Below are 26,070 nucleotides of genomic sequence, written 5' to 3'. Positions count from 1 at the left end.
TGGTCCACAAGGTCTGAAAGGTTGGTGACCACTGCCAGAGCAGGGCTGGTCAGTGTGAAGGCCCTGTGCTGGTCACGCAGCTCCTGCTCTGCCCTCCTTATTCCTCCTCTAGGGCCTCAGGAGGGTCTTCACACCTGGGTCCCCCAGACCTGCCTTCAGTTTCCCTCTGATCTCACAGCTTATCAGCAGCTTCCTACCCCATCCTTCCATTAAATGCCCTGGAGGTACTTCCTCCTTTATTGTCTACCACTCTGTCCCTTCTGACACATAGGCTGAAAGTGTGAGGCATCCTGTCTCTGCTGCTCTGCACACACTCTGTCCTCAAGTTTGTAGATTCTCTCCTCTTTCTCTAGACACCATTCCCTCTTCTTCATTATTGTCACAATCCAGCCTTCAGCCCCTGCTGCTGTGTCTAATTAAACAGCCTCCCCACACATCTTCCCTCCCATTTTTCATGCTGCCATGAATTATTTCTAAAATACCCACCACACACACACACACAGATGTTTATTTTGTAATCCATATAAAATTTTGTCTTTTTTTTTATGGTCAGAACACCTAAGATGAGATTTATCCTCTCAATTTTTCCAAAGATTTTTAGAGAGAGTGGGAGTGAGGGGGAAAGACAAAGAGAGAGAAACATCAATGTGATAGAGACACATTGATTGGCTGCCTCCTGCACACATCCCGACCTGGGCCGAGGATCAAGTCTTCAACCAATGTATGCGCCCTCAACCAGAATTGAACCTGCAACCCTTCAGTCTGGGGGGCTAACTCTCTAACCACTGAGCAAAACTCAATAGATTTTTAAATGTACAATACAGTCTGTTATCTTTGGGGACAATGTTGTCATCCCATTTCTTAAAAATTTCTAATGGCTTCACTGCCCAAAGAATCGATGCTACCGGCATATGAGTCATGTGCATGTGCACTGCTAGCTTCATAACTAGCTTTGTAACTATGGGCAAATCACTTTTTTAAAAAAGTTTCTATTGATTTTCTTAGAGAGGAAGGGAGAGGGAGAGAGAAACATCAAGGAGAGAGAAAAATCGATCAGCTGCCTCCTGCACACCCCTACTGGGGATCAAGCCAGCAACCAGGGCATGTGCCCCAACTGGAAATCAAACCAGATTATCTCTTGATGAGTGGGACAATGCTCAACCAACTGACCCATACTGGCCAGGACTAAATCACTTTTAAATATTTAAAACTAAATGCATGTGGAACATTTTTAACTCATTCCTCTTTAGTGTTTTAAGAATTTACAATTAGAAAATCAAATGAAACACTAGAAATTTTACCAATTTATGGTAGAGAAGTGAAGAGCAGAGCAGTTTTAGGTGACTCAATGAGGCACATTTTAGCCCTTGGGTGATATTTCTGTATATTTATCTAGCAACTAGAGGCCCAATGCACTAAGATTTGTGCAAGAATGGGCCTTTCTTCCCCTGGCTGCTGGCACTGCCTTCGCTTGGCTAGAGCTGCCTTTCTGCCTTCCCATGCTGCCCAGAAGCCCGGAGAGGCTAGGGTGGTGCGGAATGCCTGCCTCATTGCCATGGCCACAACGCAAGCATCCTGCTCCACCCCTGGCAGCTCCGCGCCTGTGTATGCAAATTAGCCCACCATCCTTGTTGGGTTAATTTGCATACTCACTCCTGATTGGCTGGTGGGTGTCATGAAGGTATGGTCAATCTGCATATTTCTCTTTTATTAGTGTAGATAACATTTCTAACATTGATTACTTGCACTGAAAGTGTACACTAGGCTGGACTGTCATTCCTCTCCTTTACCATTAAAAGCTTCATATTATTAAATAAATGTAATATTTAAACACTTAAAAGGGAGCCCCTTATTTTATTCTGGAAAACAAACATTTACATTTAAAAACTATAAAATTGAATACCAGATATATTTATTAGTGTGGTGTCCATTTTGCTTGCAGACTTATTTATAGACTGATTTTCAAAAAACGAGGCACCTCCTGAACGCCTTATCCGAGACAAACTCACTTTTACAAACTCAAGGTTTATACTCAGTGAGTCTTTTCGACCAGTGACTGAAGTGGGGTCTTCGTCCACATTCCCTTTAAAAAAACCCACACACACCTACATGAGTACATATACACAACATACATGTGTACATATACATATACACACAACTATCTAATTCCATGAAATTATCCAAAACACTGGAATTAAACACATCAATTAAAATCATTTAAAGCAGGGGTCCTCAAACTACGGCCCACGGGCCACATGCAAATACAAATATTGTATTTGTTCCCGTTTTGGTTTTTTACTTCAAAATAAGATATGTGCAGTGTGCATAGGAATTTATTCATAGTTTTTTTTTAAACTATAGTCCGGCCCTCCAACGGTCTGAGCGACAGTGAACTGGCCCTCTGTTTAAAAAGTTTGAGGACCCCTGATTTAAAGTGAGGTAAAAATTTAAGCAGAATGATCTAATGAGCATTTTTATTGGTAAAATGCCAGTGAAATTTAAGTTCTCTAATAGTAGTAATAGAACTAACAGTTTCATTTTAAATTAACAAACACAATATGAACACCTTAAAAAATTTACTATTTGTAGAATAGAATTTCTTATCCAAATAAACCTATATCCAAGGATATTATTGTGCTGTGTATATCACTTATAAAATATTCTGATTTTTACAATTCTTGTATAAATCATTTACCCAAATTACTTACTGCATATTTCTACTTATTTGTAGAGGCAGGATATATATTATCAAAAGGAAAAATTAGTAAGTTTCTGATCTTGCTTTATATCCATTATTAAAGGTATCATGATTTATGAAAAGATCAAAGTTTGAAAAGTGCTCTAAAGTTGAGAAAGATGCAAACATGCTAAGTGTACCTAAGCCTCCTGACCCAGACGTGAGGCCAGAAACAGTACTCTTCTGTTTTCCAGCTCCGTAAGGGTGAAACACGTAGAGGGAGAAGTCAGACATGCAGGCAGTGAAGCTCAGCCCGGAGGAACTACTGCTAGAAGTGGTCAGATCTGACTGACTGCTGCTGTGCCGACTTCTGCCAAGAGGGCTGCCCAGTCCTGATGAACCTGCCATTAACACAGACATCCAAAATCTTTATCAGCCACAGAAAATTTAAAAATCCTGCTACTAATAGTCTCAAGAGCCACCAAACATGACTTGAAAATAAAAAAGAAATACTCACGCATGCACTCATAAATTTAATTTAATCCTTGAAAACAAAATGAGGTCTTAGATATACTTTGCAATTAATTTACTTGGTAAACCAGGTTGAATACTCTGAAACATTTCTTTATAGTATGACTGGCCAACTCCACAGCCTCCTGTTTCTACTCTCCTTTGTGACACTGAAACAGGCCAAGGAAAAGGCACAAAATAGCAGGGGTTTAAGCAAAGGGGGGAACTGGACACACTGTTCACAAGCCCAATCATTCCAGTAGGAAAGAGTGCAAACAGAGCACATGTAGAAAGTTACACCTTTTCCAACGAGCATGGATGGACTTAGAGGGTATTATGTACAGTGAAATAAGTCACTCACAGAAATACAAATACCATATGATCTCACTTACCTGTGGAATCTAAAGAACAGAATGAAGCAAAAAATAAACCAGAAACAGACACATAGATATAGAGATCAGAAGGGAGGGTGGTTGGGGCTTGGTGAAAAAGGTGAAGGGATTCAGAAGTACAAATTGGTAGTTACAGATTAGTCACAGGGATGTTAAGTATAGCACAGGAAAAACAGCCGATAACATTGTAATAGCTCAGTATGGTGCCAGGTATGTACTTGAAATAGAGGGTGAACACTTTGTAACATATATAACAGAATGATCACTATGCTGAACACCTGAAATACAAAATAATATTGAATGGAAATTGTAATTGGAAAAAAAAAAGAACCACTACACATATGCAAAAAAAAAAAAAATGCAAAAAGTAAAGATCTCTCTCTCTCTTAGAGAACCAAGTGTCAGTGGCAAACTTACCATGTGTGGATAGGCTGATTCCCACTATGCTTTAAACATAAATAATGGGAGGCCATCTGAATAGGACATTAAATAGTATTTGGATCCTAAATAGCATGTTATTGAACAATTAGAGCCTTCCCTGCGCCCTCTTCCAATCGGGACCCCTCGAGGGATGTTGGACTGCCGGTTTCAACTAGATCCCCACAGCCTGCAGGGATCGGACTGATACCGGCAGTCTGACATCACCTGAGGGATGTAGTAGTTCCCGAAGCAGCAGGCAGCCAGGGAAGAGATCGAGCCCAGGCCAGGCGCCACACCACTGCTGCTCATCCCAGCCCCGCTGCACCTGCTGCCGCTGCCACTCACAAGTGCTGCTGTGGAGGTGGGAGAGGCTTGCACCATCACAACTGCACTTGCCAGCCGTGAGCCTGGCATCTAGCACCCGTCAGTCAGCTGAGTTGTGCTCCCACTGTGGGAGCGCACTGACACCAGGGGTCAACTCCTGCATTGAGCATCTGTTCCCTGGTGGTCAGTGAGTGTCATAGCAACCGGTCAACTGGTTGTTCAGACATTTGGTTGCTTAGGCTTTTATATATAGAGATGAATGTGTTACCAATGAGATCAAGGAAGAAGTAGAAAATATCCCAGAAACAAATGAAAATGAACACACAACAACCCAAAATCTATGGGACACAGTGAAAGCAGTCCTGAGAGAGAAGTTCTTAGCATTACAGGCCTACCTCAAAAAACAAGAAAACCATTTAATATGTTACCTAACTCTACAACTTAAAGAATTAGAAAGAGAACAATAAGAAAAGCCCAGAGTAATTAGAAGAAAGGAAATATTAAAGATTAGAGCAGAAATAAATGACATAGAGACTTAAAAAAAAATACAAAAGATCAATAAAACCAAGAGTTGGTTCTTTGAAAAGATAAACAAGATTAATGAACTTCTAGCCAGACTCAAGAGACAAAGAGAGGACCCAAATAAAATCAGAAATTAAAGAGGTGAGTAGCAACTGACCCCACAGAAATACAAAGGATTGTAAAAAAAAAAAAGAAATACTCTGAACAACTATATTCCAACAAACAGGACAACCTGGACAAAATGGACATATTCCTAGAAAAATACAATCTTCCAAAACTCAATGAGGAAAAATCAGAAAACCTGAATAGGCTGATAACTACTAATGAAATTGAAGAGTAATAAAAAAAATTCCCAGCAAAAAAAGCCCTGGTCCAGATGGCTTCGCAGGGGAATTTTACTAAACATTCAAAGAAGAACTAAAAACTAACACCGATTCTCCTCAAACTATTTTCAAAAAATTCAAATACTTCTAAACTCTTTTTATGAGGCCAGCATTACCCTAATTCCAAAACCAGATAGACTCCCTGATGAACATAGATGCTAAAATCCTCAACAAAACATTAGTAAATCAGATGCAGGAGTTCATTAAAAAGATCATACACAATGACCAAGCGGGGTTTATTCCAGGGATGCAAAGCTGGTACAATATTTGCAAATCAATAAATGTGATTACATAAACATTACATAAACAGTTTGGAAGACAAAAATCATGATCATATCAATTGATGCAGAAAAAGCATTCAACAAAATCCAACACCCTTTTTTGATAAAAACTCTCAGCAAAGTGGGAATAGAGGTATCATACCTCAACAAAATAAAGGCCATATATGACAAACCTACCCTACAACCAAAATCATATTCAATGGGCAAAAACTAAAACCATTTCCTCTAAGAACAGGAACAAGACAGGGATGTCCACTTTCACCACTCTTATTCAACATAGTACTGGAAGTCCTAGCCACAGCAATCAGACAAGAAGAAGAAATAAAAGGCATCCAAATTGGAAAGGAGGAAATAAACTGTCATTATTCACAGAAAACCCTAAAGCCTCCATAAAAAAACTACTAGATTTAATAAATGAATTCAGCAACATAGCAGGATACAAAATTAACACTCAGAAATCGATGGCATTTTTATACACCAATAATTAACTCTCAGAAAGAGAAATGAAGAAAACAATCCCATTTACCATTGCAGCAAAAAAAATTAAGATACTTAGGAACAAGATTAACCAAGGAGATAAAAGACATGTACTCTGAAACCTACAGACACTAAAAAAATAGAGATACATGAAGATACAAACAAGTAGAAGAATATACCTTCTTCTATATTCTGGGATTTCTAGAATCAACATCATTAAAATGTCCATACTACCCAAAGCAATTTATAAATTCAGCAATCCCTATTAAAATACCAATAGTATATTTCACAGATCTAGAACTAACACTCCAAAAATTTATATGGAAAAGACCCTGGATAGCCATAGCAATCTTGAGAACGAAGAACAAAATTGGAGGTATCACAATACCAGATATCAAGTTATACTACAAAGCCACTGTACTCAAAATAGTCTGGTACTGGTACAAGAATAGGCATATAGATCAATTGAATAGAAGAGAGAACCCAAAAATCGACCCAAGCCATTACACTCAATTAATATTTGACAAAGGAGGCAAGAGCATATAATGGAGTCAAGACAGCCTCTTCAATAAATGGTGTTGGGAAAATGGGACAGGTACATGCAAAAAAATGCAACTAGACCATCAACGTGCACCATACACTTAAATGAAAGCCTGAAACCATAAAAATCTTAGAAGAAACAAACCATACACAGCAAAATCTCAGACATCTCTCATAGCAACATGTTTATGGGTACATCTCCTAGGGCAGTGGTTGGCAAACTGCGGCCCCTTGAGTGTGGCTCTTCCACAAAATACCACGTGCAGGCGCGCACATACAGTGCGATTGAAACTTCGTGGCCACACTCAAGGGGCCAAAGAGCCGCATGTGGCTCGCAAGCCACAGTTTGCCGACCACTGTCCTAGGGCAAAGGAAATTAAGGAGAAAATAAACAAATGGGACTACATCAAAATAAAAGGCTTCTGCACAGCAAAAGAAACCATCAACATAATGAAAAGAGAGCCCACTACATGGGAGAACATATTTCCCAATGGTACATCCCATAAAGGGTTAATTTCCAAAATATATAAGGAACTCATACAACTTAACAAAAGAAAGACAAACAATCCAATTTAAAAATGAGCAAAGGACCTAAATAGACACTTCTCCAAAGTGGAATACAGAAGGTCAAAGTACATGAAAAAATACTCAAAGTCACTGATCATCAGAGAGATGCAAATTAAAACCCATTGAGGTATCACCTCACACCTGTCAGAATGGCTACCATCAACAAGCAACAAGTGTTGTCAAGGATGTGGAGAAAGGGAACCATAGTACTGTTGGTAGGAATGAAAACTGGTGCAGCCACTGTGAAAAACAGTATGGAATTTCCTCAAAAAATTAAAAATGGAACTTCCATTTGACCCAGGGATCCCACATCTAGGAATACATACTAAGAAACCAGAAACACCAATCAGAAAAAAATATATGCACCCCTATGCTCATAGAGTTGTAATTTACAATAGCTAAGATTTGGAAACAGCCCACGTGCCCATCAGCAGATGAGTGGATAAAAAAGCTGTGGTACCTTTACACAATGGAATACTACGCAGCTGTAAAAAAGAAAGAACTCTTACTATTTGTAACAGCATGGATGGACCTGGAGAGTACTATGCTAAGTGAAATAAGCCAGTCAGAGAAAGGTAAGTATCACATGATCTCACTCATATGTAAATCTAATGGACAAAATAAACTAAGGAACAAAATAGATCCAGAAACACAGAAGCATGAAACAGACAGACGAATTTCAGAGGGAAGGCAGGGGTGGGAGGTAGGTGAGAAGTGATTAACCAGGGAACTAATATGCATATATGCATAGCCCATGGACACAGACAGTGGAATCGTGAAGGCCTGGGAGGGGCAGGCGTGGGGTGTAAGGGGTCAATGGGAAATAAAAACAGACAAACAAAGGGGACATTTATCTTCAACAATGAAGATAAATCTAAAAAAAAGTACTTGGCTCTACACTGGTAGATAAAAAAAGGTTTCTTTACCTGGGGTTCCCGTCTTGCCTGCAGAGGCCTTTGCTCCACTCTGATTGGCATTACCTCCAGGGGACAAAGTCTCGGCAGGACATGTGGTTCCTAAAGTCTCCAGTTCTCCCCGGTTTGAAGAGAACACCAGGTCCAGGGATGGCAACTTCAGCATGCATTCTACTCTTGATACTGGTAAACAGCTGAACTTGATCTGTGAGGGCTTAAGTGCAGAAAGCCAAAAATAAAAATGTTCTAGGTGAAACAATTTTACATTGGATTCTAAAAATTACATTTCCATTTCGGTCCACATATACCAAATTTACTGACACAGGAAAGGATTTTGTGTTTAATGTACTAGCTTTTATAAGCAGACATGAGACATTAACAAAATGGTATCATTTTAAAAAAATCTAAGTATTTGAGGAGCTATATCTGAGTGATAAATATTTAGATAATTCAGACCATTTAAGATGTTTATATTCACATTACACTTGTTCATAATCAAGTACAGGAAGTAATATCCTTTACACTAAAATTTAAAAAGACTTACATTAATGAAAGTTTCATAGGCTCTCAAGCCCTCACCCCATTACACGTTTTCATCAGATTTTGAAAACAGCTAGTGCAAAACACCAGACAGGGCTCTTTTAGCCAAATTGTTCCTGTAGAAAATGATCTGAACAGATGACCACTAGCAGTTCTTTTATTCTTGAGATTGATCATTAGATTTTAATTGAGGGTAAACTAAACCCTCAAGTTTAGGTACAAGTAGTTTTCAAATCCTCTTACTAAATGGACTCAGTCAGATTCTAACATATGCTCCCAAAGGTCTATTGACAGGACTGCATTTTAAAACAAAACATTAAGTAAAAATTACATAGCTCTTAGGAGAAATCTAACAAAGGCATTACTGTGACTTTATACCTCAATTACCTTTATATCTGCCCCCAAAGGACCATAATAGCAAGTAGCACAGATGCCATACTAAAAAAAGGCATATAATGCTAAAAAAAGGATTTAATTTATATATTTTTATTTTTGCCACAAAAGTATGAGACCTAATTCTGAAAACCTTCCTCAGCAGAAAAGTAAAAACATACAAAACTGTACATGACTTCCCCAAGGTTTCAGTAACCTGTCAGCCAAGATACATACAAAAGAGAAGAAAACTTGAAAGGGAAATAATGTTGGGAAAGGGAAATAAACGTAAGAAAAGCATTTTTCTCTACAACAAGAATAAGTGAAATGTCCCACCTGCACGCGGACATAGACCACGACGTCCACCGGGAAGGAAGAGTAAGCAGATGTGGAGGATGACACTAACGATGTTGTTGACTCTTCCATAGGGTCTGGAATCTCAAAATGCCCCATGTCTTCATCTTGGGAGCTGACAGCTATTAAAATAGTGAATTTTAAGTTTCATCATTAGGACAAGGGACAGTACTACTAAGCTCAGAGTTATAAACACACAGCAATGTTTGCTTCTGGGGCCCATCATAACACACTTCTTTTCCCAGTCAAACTTCTCACTCATCCCCCTAAACCAGTTGTTCTCAACCTTCCTAATGCCGTGACCCTTTAATACAGTTCCTTATGTTGTGGTGACCCACAACCATAAAATTATTTTCGTTGCTACTTCATAACTGTAATTTTGCTACTGTTATGAATCGTAATGTAAATATCTGATATGCAGGATGTATTTTTATTGTTACAAATTGAACATAATTAAAGCATAGTGATTAATCACAAAAACAGTATGTAATTATATATGTGTTTTCTGATGGTCTTAGGCGACCCCTGTGAAAGGGTCGTTCGACCCCCAAAGGGGTCGCGACCCACAGGTTGAGAACCACTGCCCTGAACCCTGAAAACGCCCCCACCCCTGCTGCTACACCAAACACCCCAAAGAAATAGCAATTACACCTTTTCCCCAAGGATTCTCCAGGCTAAGAGACACCTTAGGGCACAGGGATGTGATTTTGTCATGAACTGGCTATGGTAGTTGGAAAATCCTACAACCTCACCAGGACTTAGTTTCTTTACTTGTAAATAAGGACTAGAGCAGTGGTTCTCAACCTTCTGGTCCTTTAAATACAGTTCCTCATGCTGTGACCCAACCATAAAATTATTTTCGTTGCTACTTCATAACTGTAATGTTGTTACTGTTATGAATCGTAATATAAATATCTGAATGCAAGATGGTCTTAGGCGACCCCTGTGAAAGGGTCGTTCGACCGCCAAAGGGGTCGCGACCCAGAGGTTGAGAAGCACTGGACTAGAGGATCTCTCAGGCTCTTTCTCAATTCTATAATTCTTTTATATTACCACTGAATATATTATAATGCCATTATAAAATCCTTCTAAGTACTAGGATCCCAAAGTGTATTATGATAGAAAAGGAAATCCCTAAGGAGGATACTCACTTGTGTAATTCCTCTCAATTGGTGTGATTGGGATAGTTTCCAGAGCCTTTTCTAGAAAGTCTAACAGGCAGGGACTGATCACCATTTCCTCTGGCAGTGACTGAAGTGCTACCCAGGCATATAACTTGGCTGTTTTGATTCCTCCACTTCCTTTTCCTTTGGCTAGAATATTGACAAATGTGAGTTGAATTTAATAAAACAATATGATAATTTTGTGAGACATTCTAAATATATGACTGTTTAATCAGGTGAAGCACCTTATACATAAAACTGTACAAGAATGTAATAAAGAGAACAGGTTGATAGAAATGATATATTAATGTTGGAATACAAAGATGACTAATGATGTAAGTAACACAAGTTATTCCTACTTGCTCTAGCTTACAAAGTTTGTTTCAGCTTTTCAAGTTTATACTTTGCTGAATTTCTCATTAGCATTATTTTGTCCACTTAAGAAGATACAGAGAACTCAGACAGACAATATTTTGTGGCAAATGAAGAAAAAGTCATTATTTTCAGGCTTCCCTATGGTCTTGCTGTCCTCAGCTTGCACGTATTTACAATGCTTCCCTACATGGGCTGCCATCTCTTTCCTTCCACCTAACTAAATATTTCCACATCAGTAGAATGAGTATAACAGCTATCTCAGACTTCGCTAACTTTGGCTTAAGTTTCCAACTCCAACATATATTCGTTTTGTAAACCTAGGAAAGAAATTCAACTTCTATAAGTCTTAACTTTCCTTATTTATCAAATGGGAATAGTCATCTCTCTCCTGCACATAGTGGACATAGCTGTGCCTTGTCAACTGAAAATGGTAGAAAACGAATGCATTATTATCATGATTACTAGCCATTGTAAATGATTTATATATCAAGTTCCATCTCCCAAATGAAACTGTTTCAAATAATTACTATCCAGCCTGACATTCCCCATTTTGGAAATTCTATTCAGGGAAGGTGGTATTCACATGGTGTGATACCCAGATTCCAAAATAGCTTCCAACGGTCCTGGCTCCCCAGCACTCATGCCCCTGAACGGTTCCCTCCCTCACTGAGCAGAGCTGAGCTGTAGGATCAATAGACATTGTGGAAGGAAGGATACCCAACTTCTGAGGCTAAGCCATAAGAGGTGGAGCTGCTTCAGCCATGTTCTCCTTGTGATCACTGCTTTCGAAGGATGCCAGCTACCCTGCTAGGAGAACACACCAGGAGCCCAGCGGGGAGACCTATGGGGGAGAACTAAGGCGCAGTGTGCCTACCATGTGCAGTGGGACATTACGGAAGCAGATGCCCAAGACCCAGCCAAGCATTCAGATGACATAGCCCTTGCCAACATCTTGACAGCAACTTTGTAAAGATCTATCAGGCCAAACTGAATCTGTGATGTAAAAGACTGTTGTTTCCAAGTCACTCGGCTTTGTCTGCAGCGATGATGGGACTTTCTTGCCAGTCATTAATGTTTGAGATTAGAAGCCACCAAGTTTGGGTAATATGTTACACAATAGTAGATAATAATGTGGTCAAGCCCAGTATACTCAATCTTGTGTAAGTCTGATGTTTCCATCCAGATCATCAGCTCCTAAACTGGACCTACAACTTTTTCTAAATATGCATAGATCTAAAAAAAATTAAGTATTTGGTATATTAAGTTTATTTTAACAATGGATATTTTAAGGTAATAACAATTTTAAAAGGAGCCCAAAGTAGTTGGCTTACAGTTCCATCTATAAATTTTGTACAGTCATTATTAAGTCTATTTCCTCTTTTCTTAAACATGTGAATTTGAAAGTCTCAATAGAGCAAGTAGGTGATAACTAAACATTAAGCTATGAAAAAAGTAAGTCAAGTTCATTTTTCTTCAATACCTGAGGGAATAGGTGGGGGCTGGGGAGGAAGTAAGGTGTTAGTCTTGCTCTGGATAGTGCAAGATAAAGGAGGAGGAGAGGCGGCACTATCTTTCATACCAGAAAGCTTGGACTCTTTAGAGAGTGTTCTTGGCAGGGAAGACCCTCTGGAGGCATTAGGTGATTCAGTCTTTAGTGTCTTGGAGTTGTAATGCAACTGTATTGAAAAAAACAACAACAAAATAAGCCAGTCAGAGAAAGATAAATACCACATGATCTCACTCATTTGTGGATTATAGAGAACAACATAGACTGATGAAAAGGGACAGACCCAAAGACTGAGAAACAGCGATCAGGCTATCAATCCCCAGAAGGAAAGTAGGGAAGGGCGGGGGTAAGGGGAAGAGATCAACCGAAGGACTTGTATACATGTATATAAGCCAAACCAATGGACATGGACAACAAGGGGATGGGAGCATGAGTGTGCGGGGCGGGGGGGGGGGGGGGGAGGTTGGGGGTTAATGGGGGGGATGAGGACACATTTGTAATACCTTAAATAATAAAAAAAAGAAAAAGAAAAAAAACAACAACAGACTTTCAAAGTTAAAAGTATGCAGATGAGAATAAACAAGAAATGCAGGAAAATGTGTAGAATGAACATGGGCCCAGGAGTCAGAAGACCCAGGTCCCGTGTTTACAAGTTAGCTCTGTGACCATGACACTTTTTAGCTTTCTTCCATTTTCAAAACTAAAAAGGCCACCCCAGATAATATTTTAACTTATTTCTAGCTTAACATTATAGGATTCTGTGATTCTAGAATCTAAAAAACAGTTGTTTAATAAAGTTGCACTAGGCAAGCCTTAGCAAACATGTTATGAATATCAATGTATGGAAAATAAAATTAACTTCTTTCTGCCCAACTTTTGTGGTGAAATCTGTCTAAAGGAAGTGACAGCCTGCACTTCAGATGTTCACAGGCTAGAGAAAAATCTTGGAAGAGCTCAGCTTCATATAACTGGTGAAGGAAGTGCATGTCTGGTAGAAAATAAACACAGGTACTAATAACCTCATCCCACACCCTAGACATGAGGTTTGTACCTTTACATCGACTCCAGGGATGTAAAAGACTGTTGTTTCCAAATCACTCGGCTTTGTCTGCAGCGATGATGGGACTTTCTTGCCAGTCATTAAATGGGTGGTAGAAGCATAATTAGTTTGAAACTTCTTTTTTGAAGGAGAATCTTGATCTAAACTCCTGGAACTTCTATCATAACTTCTATAAACAAAAAATGTTTATCTTTTTTAAAAAAATGACATTTCTCTCCTTTCCTTTTGTTTAAAATCAAACTCTTGTTTATACAGTAAATGGAATGTCATCCCTCATTAATGAAGCTGAGAAAGTAAAGCTGCTCAGTGTCTCCAGCTACAGCAGCTAATGCCTTGCACAGTAATGTTTCTGCTCTATGATCCCTAATACACAGCACCGTTACCTTTACTTTCACCTAAGGTTGTGACTGTCACATGAACACAGTAGGTTGAACCAAATGAAATTGCCTTTTACAGAGGTAAAACCAGTGGAATACCAGCAAGTTATTGTGGTTCAACCCAAAATAAATAAAGTCACCTTTTATCATCACTACTACTTTTGTAAGAACTTAACTTTGTATCTTGTAATTTTATAAAAGCCTCCTTAAGTAAATAGACCATTTAAAGACCTCTTATTATGGAACATTTCAAACATAAGAAAAGTAAACAGATGGTATAATGAATCCACCATCCTTCTCTCAGCTTCAAGGACTGTCAGCATCCGCCCTCTGGTGCTATCTAATTTCCCACCCACACAATCATTATCTTCTTATAATTCTCTGTTAGATTAGGAAAGAAAAGCAAAACAAAATATCAAAGAAAAAATAATCTAACATCAAGCCTGTTTATAGCACCATTTACTCATTGAATGACACCAATGGTAAAGCTGCAGTTATACCCTGGACAGCATCCCAGCACATAGAAGCCCTTCGTGCTTCTATGTAATCCAGTCTTTCTTACATCTTTATGACTTCATCAAAACTCTCAATAACCAAACATTCCTGAGTACTACACTGCTCTCTAAAGTACAAGCATGCCCAATACAAGGAGAGAGACCAACCAAGAAATTCAAACTTGTTTAAAGGAGAATTTCAAAGATATAACTATTTTAACTAAAGAATTTTCTAGAATCTAAATCAGACATCCATTTCTAGTTGCCAAATAATATTATACACTTGACTAAAGAAATAGTGTACTATACAAATAACCATTCACACCTCTTAAGTATGATTAAATCAATTTCAATCTGCATTTTGGATTGTGGGGGTGGGGGAGTTTGTTTATACTACACTAGAGGCTTGGTGCACAGGATTCATGCACTGTTGGGGGGGCGTGGCCTGTGGGGATCGGCCCACTGTGGGAACGCCACTCATCCGGGTCAGCTGAGTGGCTGTGGACCCGCCCTCTGAGCAGCTCCTCCTGCAACCACTCATCCCAGTCAGCTGAGCAGCGCTCCCACTGTGGGAGTGCACTGACCACCGGGGGGCAACTCCTATGTTGAGCATCTGCCCCTGGTGGTTAGTGCGCATCACAGTGACTGGTCGACCGGTCGTTCTGCCATTAGGCTGCTGGGCTTTTATTATATGGGATAAATAGTATTTCTAACAAATGAAATTACATGTACCCTCGTCTGATCAGTTTCTTACCTCCTCAAGCTTATATCATCATGTTCTTGTAGGAGGGTGGTTGGGTGAAGCACACATTTTCCACTATCAATTTCAACCCGTATGTCAAGTTCAAAGTCGATATTTCTCTCAGTAGCTGTGCCATTGAGACTCCGGTTGACGGGAGCTGTGGGCCAACGCTCTGTGAACAGTTGGTGAACAGCAGCAAAGCCTGTGGCTTTTTTACGAGACGTATGTCTGCTGAAAGAACAACTGATCATCACACTGCAGTGAAGTGGGAAGAGTTTTTAACAAACTACTCTTCTACATGCAATGTGAACAACGGCCTGCATATAAATTATACTGATAGTTTATAAATTCACACAAAATACTCAAACAGCTCATACTAACTGAAGTTTTTCTTAAGTGTATCCCAGTCACATTTTATTCAACAATTATGTTCTGAGAGCTATTACTATGTGCCCGGTTGTGTGCTGGGTTCCGAGGGCACAGGCACAATCACTGGTGTGGAGGAGGCAAAATATGAGTGAGTGCACCACACTCTACATTTGGGAGGAGATGGAATTTTGCAAATCTTCTCAGATTTTATTAAAAGGCAGAAGTATAGGAAAAGAAAAAAATTCCATACAGAGCTAAACTACATTAGTAAACCATGGTCATGTCTCTTAGTCTGACTCCGATAGGCACATTAATATGTTTTTCTGTGAAAGTAAACAGTTATATATAATGCTTTAAGCTCGGTCCTAAATTCAGAAATGCTACCCAAGGATCTTAACACAAAAAGGCTACTCACGAGGGTTTCCTATAAATATAAAACCTTTCTCTCTCATGCTCTTCGTCCTTTTCATCCTTCTCGGAATCTTCGCTTGTAGAAGACAAACTGTCATCCCGTCGGCTGTCTTCAGATTGGAAAGTAACACCTGGAGTTTTGGGAGAACTGAACACGGAATGGGACCCTTCACTGGCGGATGAGTAATGGGAGGGACCATCGACGGCGACTGACAAAAGGTCCAGTTCTGTCTCCTCTGGAAACTGATTGTAAAAAGAGGAAACATGAATCAGGTTCACATTATGAATCTCTTCTCGATTAAAAAAGAAAAAGACACGTGTAAGCATTTAAAAATAGTCTCAGAGTCAAATTTCCTCACTGTGAATGGAAAGAAAGGTCAGATGTATGATCTTATGAAATGGTGCAGCAAGGAAGGAAGCGTAAGATCAAACCACAGAAAGTCACACCACTGACATACTAGAGTGAAACTTCACTCAGATATACATATATCATCATATTAATTAGTACGAAGCGAAAGTTAAACATGCTGTGGAGACAAGGAAGCAATGATCAGCCATAATCATAGGGCAAGAGGGCAGTAGTGATGGCAGAGATGCGTTCTCATGTAGTTAAATCCCTTGTAGGGGTTTATGCTGGGTACATCCTGTACAAATGAGGCCCAAATGGTTGACAAAAACAAATAGCTTCAGAAATAAACACATTAATCAGTTAAACTTAATATTGCTATTATATATTAGGGTGACTAGATACCCTGTCACTAATTGAAGACTGCACCTTGTGGCCATTGCATTTAAGTAGGTCAAAGAAACAGCAAAACCTCCTATGACTTACTTCAATTCCCAATTTGGAGAGTTGCTTGACTATCCTTTGAGAATTGATAAGCCTCTATCACGTGTAATGTGCAAGATTTGAGCAATTTATTGCTGCTACTATATTAGATACCTAGTGAAATTCAAAGTACCTATTTCATAATTCTAAACATTTACAGAATTCAGCTTTTGTTCACTCTTTACTATATATATGCTATTGATTAAATATATAAATTCAGATTTTATCATTAAATACTTTAAAATTTTTTTAACTACAGTAAAAATTTATATGGATAAATATCCCTTTGTTTTATATTTATTTTCTATTCAACCATGCCTAATGATCTATTTTGTAATTTGTAATTGTATATACTATTTTTTATAAACAGCATACACTGCTATTTAAAAATAGGACTTGAATCAATTCAAATATTAATTTATTTAAGACTCAATCATTTCCCCATATATACATATGTTAAATCATTAGACTGTACACCTACAGCTAATATGTCATATGTCAATTATATCCATTTTAAAATGTTGGGCAGGAAAAAATATCAACTTAATTAGTAGATTCCATTAAATTCACTGTAAATGATTTATTTCCAAGATCATTTTTAGGAAAAGGACATGCTTACCAAGCTCACTATATTACAATCTAGTAGTTATAAACCAAAATTCAGTTTAACTAAATTCAGTGGAACTATGGGATATATATTGAAACCTAGTATAAAAGGTCAGGAAAGGGAAACAAAATATATGTGGGCTAAGTGCCAGTTTTTTAAAGTAACTTGATGGAAATTTCTAAACAAAGGTTCATATAACGGGTATGTAGGCACATTTTTTAAATTCAGTTTTACTTTTATGGCATATTTAGGTAAAATATCTGGCTCATAAAGGGGAGCTATGGGGGAAAAAAAGAGGAACAACTGTGATAATCTGAACAATAAAGATTTAATTTTAAAAAAATATTAATTTGACTTATAAATTATGACCACATCATACATTTTCCAAACTGTTTTGAGCATAAGAATAATTTTCTAGATTGTTTGTATACATTTTTTATAGCAATGACTCAAAAGAAGTAACATTGATTGATTAATTTGTTTTTCTAAGATAAATTTGATTTTAGTTAGAAATAGTTAACTATCTTTTTTAAAGAAAATATTCATTTTGTAGTTTAATGTGGGAAAAGGAGATTCACTTGGGGATTAGTAAATAACGGTAATAAAATTGCATTTTTTGGTTTACAATTTGGTTGAGTTGATTCGGTAAGTTGATTTAGCCTTTTAATTTTGAAGATTAAATAATCAATGTTAAACTATAAAGTATAAAACTAAAATATATTTATGCAAGAGCTTATTAACTTAAACAATCTTAAACCTTTATGTAAAATATTTCTGATGTCTGAGTTTAGTATGGAATGAGAGGAAGGAATTTTGAAAGCAGATTTTCAGGTGGTTAATTCATTTAAAGCAGAATTTATGTTGTTCTTAAGAAGTACCTGAAAATACCCTTCCCCAGGAGGGCTGGACTTCGGTGTGCTTCCCCATACTGTTTTTTTCAACTTAAAATAATAAGAAATGTATAAAAACTCACGCAAAATAAAAAACAATGGTTTAAAAGTAAACAAATATACAAAAAACAAAACAAACATTTTTAATATGCTATGAAATTAGAATATTACTTTGAAGCTGACTTTTTCATTTCTGGTTTCTGATATTATCTCTCTACTAGAGGCCGGGTGCACAAAATTTGTGCAAGGGGGTGGGGGGAGTTCCCCCTCAGCCCAGCCTGTACCCTCTCCAATCCAGGACCCCTCAGGGGATGTCCAACTGCCAATTTCTGTCCTCAGGATCGGGCCTAACCGGCAGTTGGACATCCCTCTCACATTCTGGGACCACTGGCTCCTAATTGCTCACCTGCCTGCCTGCCTGCCTGCCTGATCTCCCCCAACTGCCCCTCCACCCCCGCCGGCCTAGTCACCCCCAACTGCACCCCTGTAGGCCTGGTCGCCCCACGCAGCCAGCTGTTGGGTTGTTTGGTCGCCCCTCATTAACCCCCCTGCTGGCCTGGCCACCCCATGCAGCCTGCTGCTCAGTCGTTTGGTCATCCCTCACTAACCCCCCTGCCGGCCTAGTCGCCCCACACAGCCTGTTCGGTTGTCCATTAGGTTGCGATGGTTGCTTAGGCTTTTATTATTTTAGATATACACTTAAATATATAAATAATAAAATACATAAACTATAAACATTCCACATTTTCATTTGTGAATAAGACCTAGTTTGAAAGAAAAACTATTCAACATTTCTACCTAAGAGCAAGCAGCTGGGATCTTTATTCTACATACAAAACACTGCACCCGGGCAGTGCCCTGCTGTTTGGTAATGTACAGACGCTTCAACAGTCATAGGTAGGAATCAGCACTTTAAAATTGTCTGGCTACTATAGTTTTGTAATTATCAGCACTGTGTATCTAATCAGGAATTCCTCTCTTACTGTGTCTTGGATATTGAACGTTACTCTGGGCCCAGGAGATGCTGCATCCACACGGATTTCTGGAAGCTCCTCAGTCTCTCCTACTCGAGAACTGCAAGTGAAATAGAAAGTTATAAAACATTAACATTCTGTGTGTTTTTTAAAATAACTGGATTTATAAAAGTCTTATTAATAACGTTATGTTCTATTTCTAAATATTTACCTTACTCAAGGATTCAACTTTTGGTATTGCATTTCTTAACCTTTAGCATCCCATAAAAAAGTCTATGTTTTGTTGTCACAAATTTTCTAAAACTAAACCATACAGAAAAGAATTTAAAATTTTTACTTTATAGTGCTCATTTACTAGTAAAACAGTATTTTTCTTCAATATGTAAAATTTTCCATTCTTTCACATGCTAAATGTGTGTGAACTCAAACATTTTCTAAAATGACAAACTTAGAGCAGCAGCTACTAATGGGCACATTTTCACTTCTTTTGATAGTCTGTAAGTTTATATGTATACTTGTCTAAAAAGCAATGTACTTCATTCCTGGAAAGCACACCATGGTTGTGGCACAAATGTGATAAGGAAATTCCTTAAATAAACTTCTTAGTTTGACAGTATCCAGTATTACCGGTATTTGACTAATTACGTCCAGTTTTGCTATCATAATTTTGTAATTCCCACAATTAGAACACAGCAGATAAATAATGGACCTTGGCAAAGGAGTCAGAAGTTACCACTTGGTTTGTTGGCCGGAATAGACATTACCTTGCCCTTTCCATTCGCTTAAGAGGTGGTCTTCCAGAAGCCGAAATGGTCTTTGATCGGTTGTAACTCGGTTTGTAACCCAACCCCCACTTATCCTTCAGGGAAGCAGCCTAATGAAATGAGAGAGAAAAAAGGGTGGCTGTAAACTACTATAAACCAGTAAGCTGTATCCCCAGGTCAATGGCAAGTGACTTTAAATGCCACTTAACAATGTAGATGAATCAAAGCAGAGCATGAGGCAGCTACTTTGGTATTCATGTCCCCTAGGAGAGCTACGAAATATTAGCTCCAGCTGGCCTGAGAGAAAAAAGAAAACAATTGGGAGAGGGGGTAAGGGGTACAGAAACAGAGTGAGAAGAAAGGAAACAATTAAAAAGGAAAGAAAAAAGGAAATGAGGATTACAAGGAAAGAGGAAAAGAACACCATTCATCTCAAGTACCACCCAAGGGCTCCTGCGACACTATGGCAAAGGAAAGGAAGTGGTGATTTGGCACTCTCCTGGCCTCCAAATCCCTCTTCTCCCAATGAGTGACAGGGGCTAGATATGAAAAGGATTCCTATACAGCGATGGGTAATGCAAGAGGACTTGCTGGGAAGTGAGGGGGAAATGCTAAGGGAGACAGGTGTTCACATGTTTCATTCATTTCCTTAATCCTCTCTACCTAGTTTAATTTTCAATTACCAAGTATAAGCTACCTTATAAATACTACGCAAGCATATTTTAATTATACAGTGGGGCCTTGACTTACGAGGTTAATTCATTCCGTGACGGAGCTCATAACTCAAATTACTTGTATGTCAAATCACTGTGACATTCGCTGCGCCAACTAGTGGTGGGGTATCTGAAGCTGGCTTGTAACCCGAATTTTAGCTCGCAACTCAAAGCAAAAAATTGGCCGAGAGACAGCTCGTATCTCGAAAAACTCGTTAGTCGGGACACTCGTAAGTCAAGGCCCCACTGTATTGTATGATTATTAGGTACATAGCAGCAAAATTTTTAAATACAGAATTATGCATTATAGATTTTCACTACCCATTTATTAGTAACAGAAGCCAGTGATGAATAAAACTCAAACTGGATTTTATCTTTAATTTAAGTCAATAATTTAGAACAGTATTCAAACTAGGTTGCCTGGGACCCAGGGGTTGAACAAGGAAAGAAAGTTCAAGCCAATAAATGATGGATCTTTGTGCCTTTCCCCCTTCCTCTGATTCAGCAACTGTGATTTGATCTCTTTGTATGTAGTGGGTGCCATCCAAAACCTTATTCTGGTAAAAAAAAAAAAAAAAAAAAAAGGGTTCCGCTATTCATTAAAAAAAAAAAATGGTTAAGAACCCATTTATCTTTTTTTAAAAAGTAAATTTTCCATTAACCAGACCACCTTGACCCAAAGCAACCTACCTCCATTTGAATAAGTTTTAGAATTACTTCCTGTTATATGTGTATAGCATATCTATATATTTGTTTCAGTTATTCAGCAATTGAACTAAATCCCAGAAAATGTAAGTAGTGGATTCAAAGATAAATAACTTGTTCTTTAAGCAACTCAAACTCTAATAAAGGCAACTATACAAGCAAATGATAAAGTCAGCTGTGGGGAATGAGATGGGGTAGAATGGACATCTCAAAGACTTCACATTTGAAGTGGAGACTAAAGAGAAAGTTGACTTCATGAAAGGCAGACAGAATATGGTGACTAAGGGTACAGACTGCAGAGTCCCACTGTTGGGTTTGATTCTTACTCCATGGGAACTGCCAGTGTATAACCTTGGTCAATTACTTGACCTCTCTCTATCTCAGTTTCCTCATCTTTAAAATGGGGAAAATGCTACAAGCTCCTCATAGGGTGGTTGTAAGGACGTAATGGGTTGTTAAACATGAAGTGCTAAAACAGTGCCTGCTACAGAGTAGTTGGAAGGTGTACAAACCAGCAATGGAGGAAGAAAGAGAACAATAAAAGTCTCATCAGAAAGTCTCCTAAACTAAAAAGAAAATGTCTACTTTAATAAAATTCTTGGTAAATTCTGACTCACTCGCATACTGGACCTCCGTAACTTTTTACGAACATCTCTTCGAATGTCATTCACAGCAACAGATTCTAATTGTTGATAACGTTGAATTTCTTGGTTTATGGTTCCTTCACTTGCACCTAATTTTCTGGATGCAAAAGAAATATGGCAATGAATATAAAGAAGTTACAAAGTAAGATGATTTTCACTTACTCCTTTTTCATTCTTTCACTTTTCAGAATATCAAAGATTGTGTATGAACAAGTCAAAATCCCCCATTAAGTTAACACTCATACCAAGCAAACTGTAACAAAGTTCATCCAATGTGTTAGGAAATGGTCTTACTCATTTCTGTATTGAGAGTCTCTTTGACCATCTTACGAAAGCTGTGGATCCACTCTGCAGAAGAATGCCTGTATGTAAAATTCTACCTATAATTTAAGCCTTAAGTAAGATTTTAGGAGAGGAAGTATGTATTTGCTTCAAGCCATTTTCTCCCCGAGAACAAAACTCAAACTATAATGTGAGTCAACAGGAAAATGTGAATCACTGTATCATAACTAACTGGCATACAAGTTCTTAGGTAATACCTTTCACTGTACAAAAATACATACGTTTGTATAAAGTCCTTCAATGCAAAAACAACAACAACACAGCTACAGGTGTACAAAGATTAGAAAAGATGAGGCATGAATATCACCTCTGGGAAAACAAAAATTTCAATGTTTTCCAAGAAGAAAAGTCTTATAGAAAAAGTATTAGTACCATCCAGCAGGCCACAGCTACAGAAAATAAATTACTACCATGACTTACCCCACACCCACCTCAGACCTAGAGAAACACTAATGCAGGCAGGCAAAACAAGCATGCACTTTTGAGTTCAGACCAAACAAGTTCAAATTCTAATGCTTATCTCCCCCTAACCTGCTTTCTCAACTAGAAAGTTTAGATAATGCCATCTAACCTCAAGAAATGCAGTGGAGATTAAACTGAGATTAACATGTCAAATGCTCAATTTGTTTCCCCTTTCAAAAATCTGAATTTCTGAAATACTAATGCATATATTTAAATAGGCATGTGAAGATACGTGTAAGTGTACATGTACATGTAGAGATACATATATGTGATATGAAGTAAGTCATAAACTGCTCAGAAATGTGGACCCGAGAAGAGCACCAGACAAGGATTTCAGGCCTAACTTGATCACTAATGGATGCAGGATGTCAGGCAAACTGCCACACTTCCCTGGCCTTGCTCATCTCATTTATAAACTAAAAGAGTTGTACTGGTCCACACAATCTCTCTCCACATTTAAAACCTGATGATTCTATCATCAGGGAGGACTGCATTAAGTGAAAAAGCATGGTACATACTTAAGATCGTCTATGACTTTGGCTTGTTCATTCAGCTCTCTGATATCCACTATTCGCTTCATCATTTTTCTGCCTCTCAGATCTCCCGGCTGGCTACAAGATGCTCCTTGTCTTCGATATTCGACAGCTTCCTGAAAAAAATCAAAGCACAAATGTTAGTACCACCCTGTGGTCACACAGCAAATCTATACTAACACAAAAATGACACAAATCAAAGAAGCATGCAAAAATCAAAGGCATCTATATTAAGTATGATGATTGGAATTCTCCAGTGATTGATATCCCTTCATTTTCACAGAAATCTATTTAGTTACCACCTACATTTCCCCATGAGTGAGCTCTGCACACTTTCAAATGGGCCTGGCCTGACTGTGGGGAGCCCCCCTGCTCTGGCTCACACAAATACTCTGCAGGAACAGAATAGCGCTGGTGTGGGGGCGTCAGGCCTAGCAGGTGGTTTACAAGTCGCTGCCCAAAGGTGAGCTTGTGGCCATCTCCACTTACTGAACTTCCATCTGAACTCTAAACAATAAACAGTAACATCAATTTTTAAAAAAAATGTCTTTCCAAGAACAAAAGTATTTCATGATACAATGGTTAAAAGATAGTTGAAAGATATTTTAATCAATACCAGAATGAAAGCAGAAACTTTCTTTTTAACTATCAAATAATTTGATACTATAAAATGTACAGTAGAGATAGAAATACATATTTCTAGTTATATATATTTTGTGTGCATGTATATACTTTGCTTTTGAGCTTCATTTTTTAACATCTTTAGTTAGCTATCATTTACATGCATAAAATACACCCATTTCAATTGTACAATTCAGTGGTGTTTAGCATATTTACAAAGTTATGCTCATCACCACAATCTATCAGAATATTTTCACTACCCCCATACGGAACCTTGTAACCATCAGCAGTCTCTTCCAGTCCCCTCAGGAGCCCCCTGAGGCTCCCAGCTTGAAGAAACCACTAATTTACATTTTGTCACTACGGATCCGCTGCACTTTTAATGTTAGTATGTCACCTGTCGGTTAAGGCACAAGTTGGTTGACAGACATTATTATGGAACAAGGAATCAATTAAAAGACATTATTATGACATTAAAAACAATGTTATGAAATGTAGACACAGGAACCACCAGTCCCTTGCTTCCTGCACAATTAGCAATCACAATATAATAAGTAACACTGAGTTAGTAATAGCCCATCTCAAGGTAAGAGCCAGTTGGGCAACGTCCCGCAGTGAATGTACGTACAGTGTGGACAGTGGGAGACATAGTGTCCACTTCGTCCTCGTCCGACAGGTCACCGATGTTCATGGAGTTCAGATCAGCCATGTCGTCTATGACCTCCTCCCCAGTCAGTGTGGTCAGAGTGTTGCCCAGAGCGTTCAGCCTTTTGCCAATGTTCGGGTCCATATGCACATCGATGCCACACATTTTCCACAGCACATTCAGTGTCCAGGTCCCAGCACTACTGCTCTCTGTGGGAATACAGAAGTGACATTTCTGGGCAGTCTTGAGTGTAGCTATTTAAATATTTCAGGAATAAAGTGGATGATGGCCTATGTAACACCAATGTCTGTCAGAACACGGCCCATGGCACTGAGTCCCCAACCGTAAAGTGTGCATATGTCTCCTTGGTGCAGCACCCGCTCCTGGGGACTGTGGATTCCCCCTCTCCACTTCACACGCTAGAGTGAGAACTGGCATGGCCCTCCCTCAGTAGCCAGAATTAATTAGATGATTAGACTGGGTGAGGGTCAGTGTTGGAAAAATAAGAACCCTCCCCCAGATTAGTGAGACTGGTCTTCCCTGGTGATGAGGGCCCCGGCTCCTGAGCTGCCAGCAGCCTCGCTTCCCGCCACATCAGAAGGGTCCTCAGTGAGAAAACAAAGTGCCCGTGGAGAAGACGAGAGCTGGAGTCCTGCTGACATGGATCTTGTTCCCAGCGTCCCTCAACTGATCTGGCTCCTTCTCTTCACCAGACAGCCAGTCCCAAGTTTAACTACGGTCTGCAAATATCCTGCTAATTGGTCCCCCTTCGGGTTAAATTAGCTTGAGTGGCTTGTTGACACAAACAGCCCTAACAAAGACCTTAGTGTGACCTTTCTCTCCACACGTATGTTCACCTCAGTCATCCCCTTTCCTTCTCTAACATTACTCTGGAAATGTCCTGACCTGTCAGTCCTCTGTCAGTGGGGCCCATCACCTTGCTGCTCTCTAGGACAATCACTCAGGATGAGCACTGAGGCTAGGCTTGGGGAGGACAAGAGGAACAGTAAGGAAGGAAAGAAATCTACTGACCTCAACAGCTCCCACCCTCTCAACAGTTAAGAGCACTTCAATAGATATCTCCCTTTAGCTTACCCTAATTTATACCAAGCAAAATAATAAAAATTTACACATGCTATCATCTTAGTTAAGACAGCTAATTCCTTCTGTAATTACCTCCTATCTGGTTTCCCAGGGTTTTCGGTTCCCTCTTTCTCCAAAGTGTCCCCTTGACCAGAATAAGTTTGGTTAAAAGATACTCTCACTATTAATATAAAGGTTGAAAGTACATACAGATAAAGGCAGGATTCTCCCTGACACATGTAGTAAAAGTAATTCCAAATATGAACCTACCAGCAGCTGCCTGTCCTGTAGTCCGGGAACACACTTCATAGGTGCCATCAGGAACCACACCTGCACAAAGAGCACCCCAAAATGGTTTGCAACGAAATTAAGTTTGTGATAAAATTTCGTATTGCAATTTTTCACCCAAAGAGCATCACCTACATATGAATAGAATCACCGGCTTCTCTAGGTTTCCATTTCTAATCTATAGAATGAAAAGGCTGC

The 26,070-nt window shown here is 38.9% G+C and overlaps 1 protein-coding gene across 16 annotated transcripts in view; it reads right to left on the bottom strand.

Annotated features, from left to right (window-relative positions):
* Positions 1–26,070, bottom strand: part of KIAA1109 (KIAA1109 ortholog) — a 164,161-nt gene that overhangs the window by 15,961 nt on the left and 122,130 nt on the right. For 11 of the 16 annotated variants that reach the window (XM_036313371.1, XM_036313370.1, XM_036313369.1 and 8 more), the window contains 17 exons: positions 25,855–25,914; positions 24,484–24,710; positions 23,541–23,741; positions 23,220–23,350; positions 21,871–21,994; positions 19,836–19,945; positions 19,081–19,171; positions 18,086–18,148; positions 15,776–16,014; positions 15,004–15,222; positions 13,370–13,547; positions 12,292–12,487; positions 10,425–10,586; positions 9,256–9,395; positions 8,020–8,221; positions 2,878–3,078; positions 1,904–2,083 (listed from right to left, as the gene is read on the bottom strand). In XM_036313371.1, coding sequence (XP_036169264.1) covers positions 1,904–2,083; positions 2,878–3,078; positions 8,020–8,221; positions 9,256–9,395; positions 10,425–10,586; positions 12,292–12,487; positions 13,370–13,547; positions 15,004–15,222; positions 15,776–16,014; positions 18,086–18,148; positions 19,081–19,171; positions 19,836–19,945; positions 21,871–21,994; positions 23,220–23,350; positions 23,541–23,741; positions 24,484–24,710; positions 25,855–25,914 — 2,724 coding nt within the window. The remainder of the gene's footprint in view (positions 1–1,903; positions 2,084–2,877; positions 3,079–8,019; positions 8,222–9,255; positions 9,396–10,424; positions 10,587–12,291; positions 12,488–13,369; positions 13,548–15,003; positions 15,223–15,775; positions 16,015–18,085; positions 18,149–19,080; positions 19,172–19,835; positions 19,946–21,870; positions 21,995–23,219; positions 23,351–23,540; positions 23,742–24,483; positions 24,711–25,854; positions 25,915–26,070) is intronic. The other 5 variants (XM_036313362.1, XM_036313358.1, XM_036313361.1 and 2 more) reach the window with 5 other exon arrangements.

This window comes from Myotis myotis, unplaced genomic scaffold (assembly GCF_014108235.1).
Source record: "Myotis myotis isolate mMyoMyo1 unplaced genomic scaffold, mMyoMyo1.p scaffold_m19_p_6, whole genome shotgun sequence".
Lineage (NCBI taxonomy): Eukaryota > Metazoa > Chordata > Mammalia > Chiroptera > Vespertilionidae > Myotis > Myotis myotis.
Note: the sequence above shows the minus strand (reverse complement) of the source record. Positions and strands in the feature narration are given on the sequence as shown.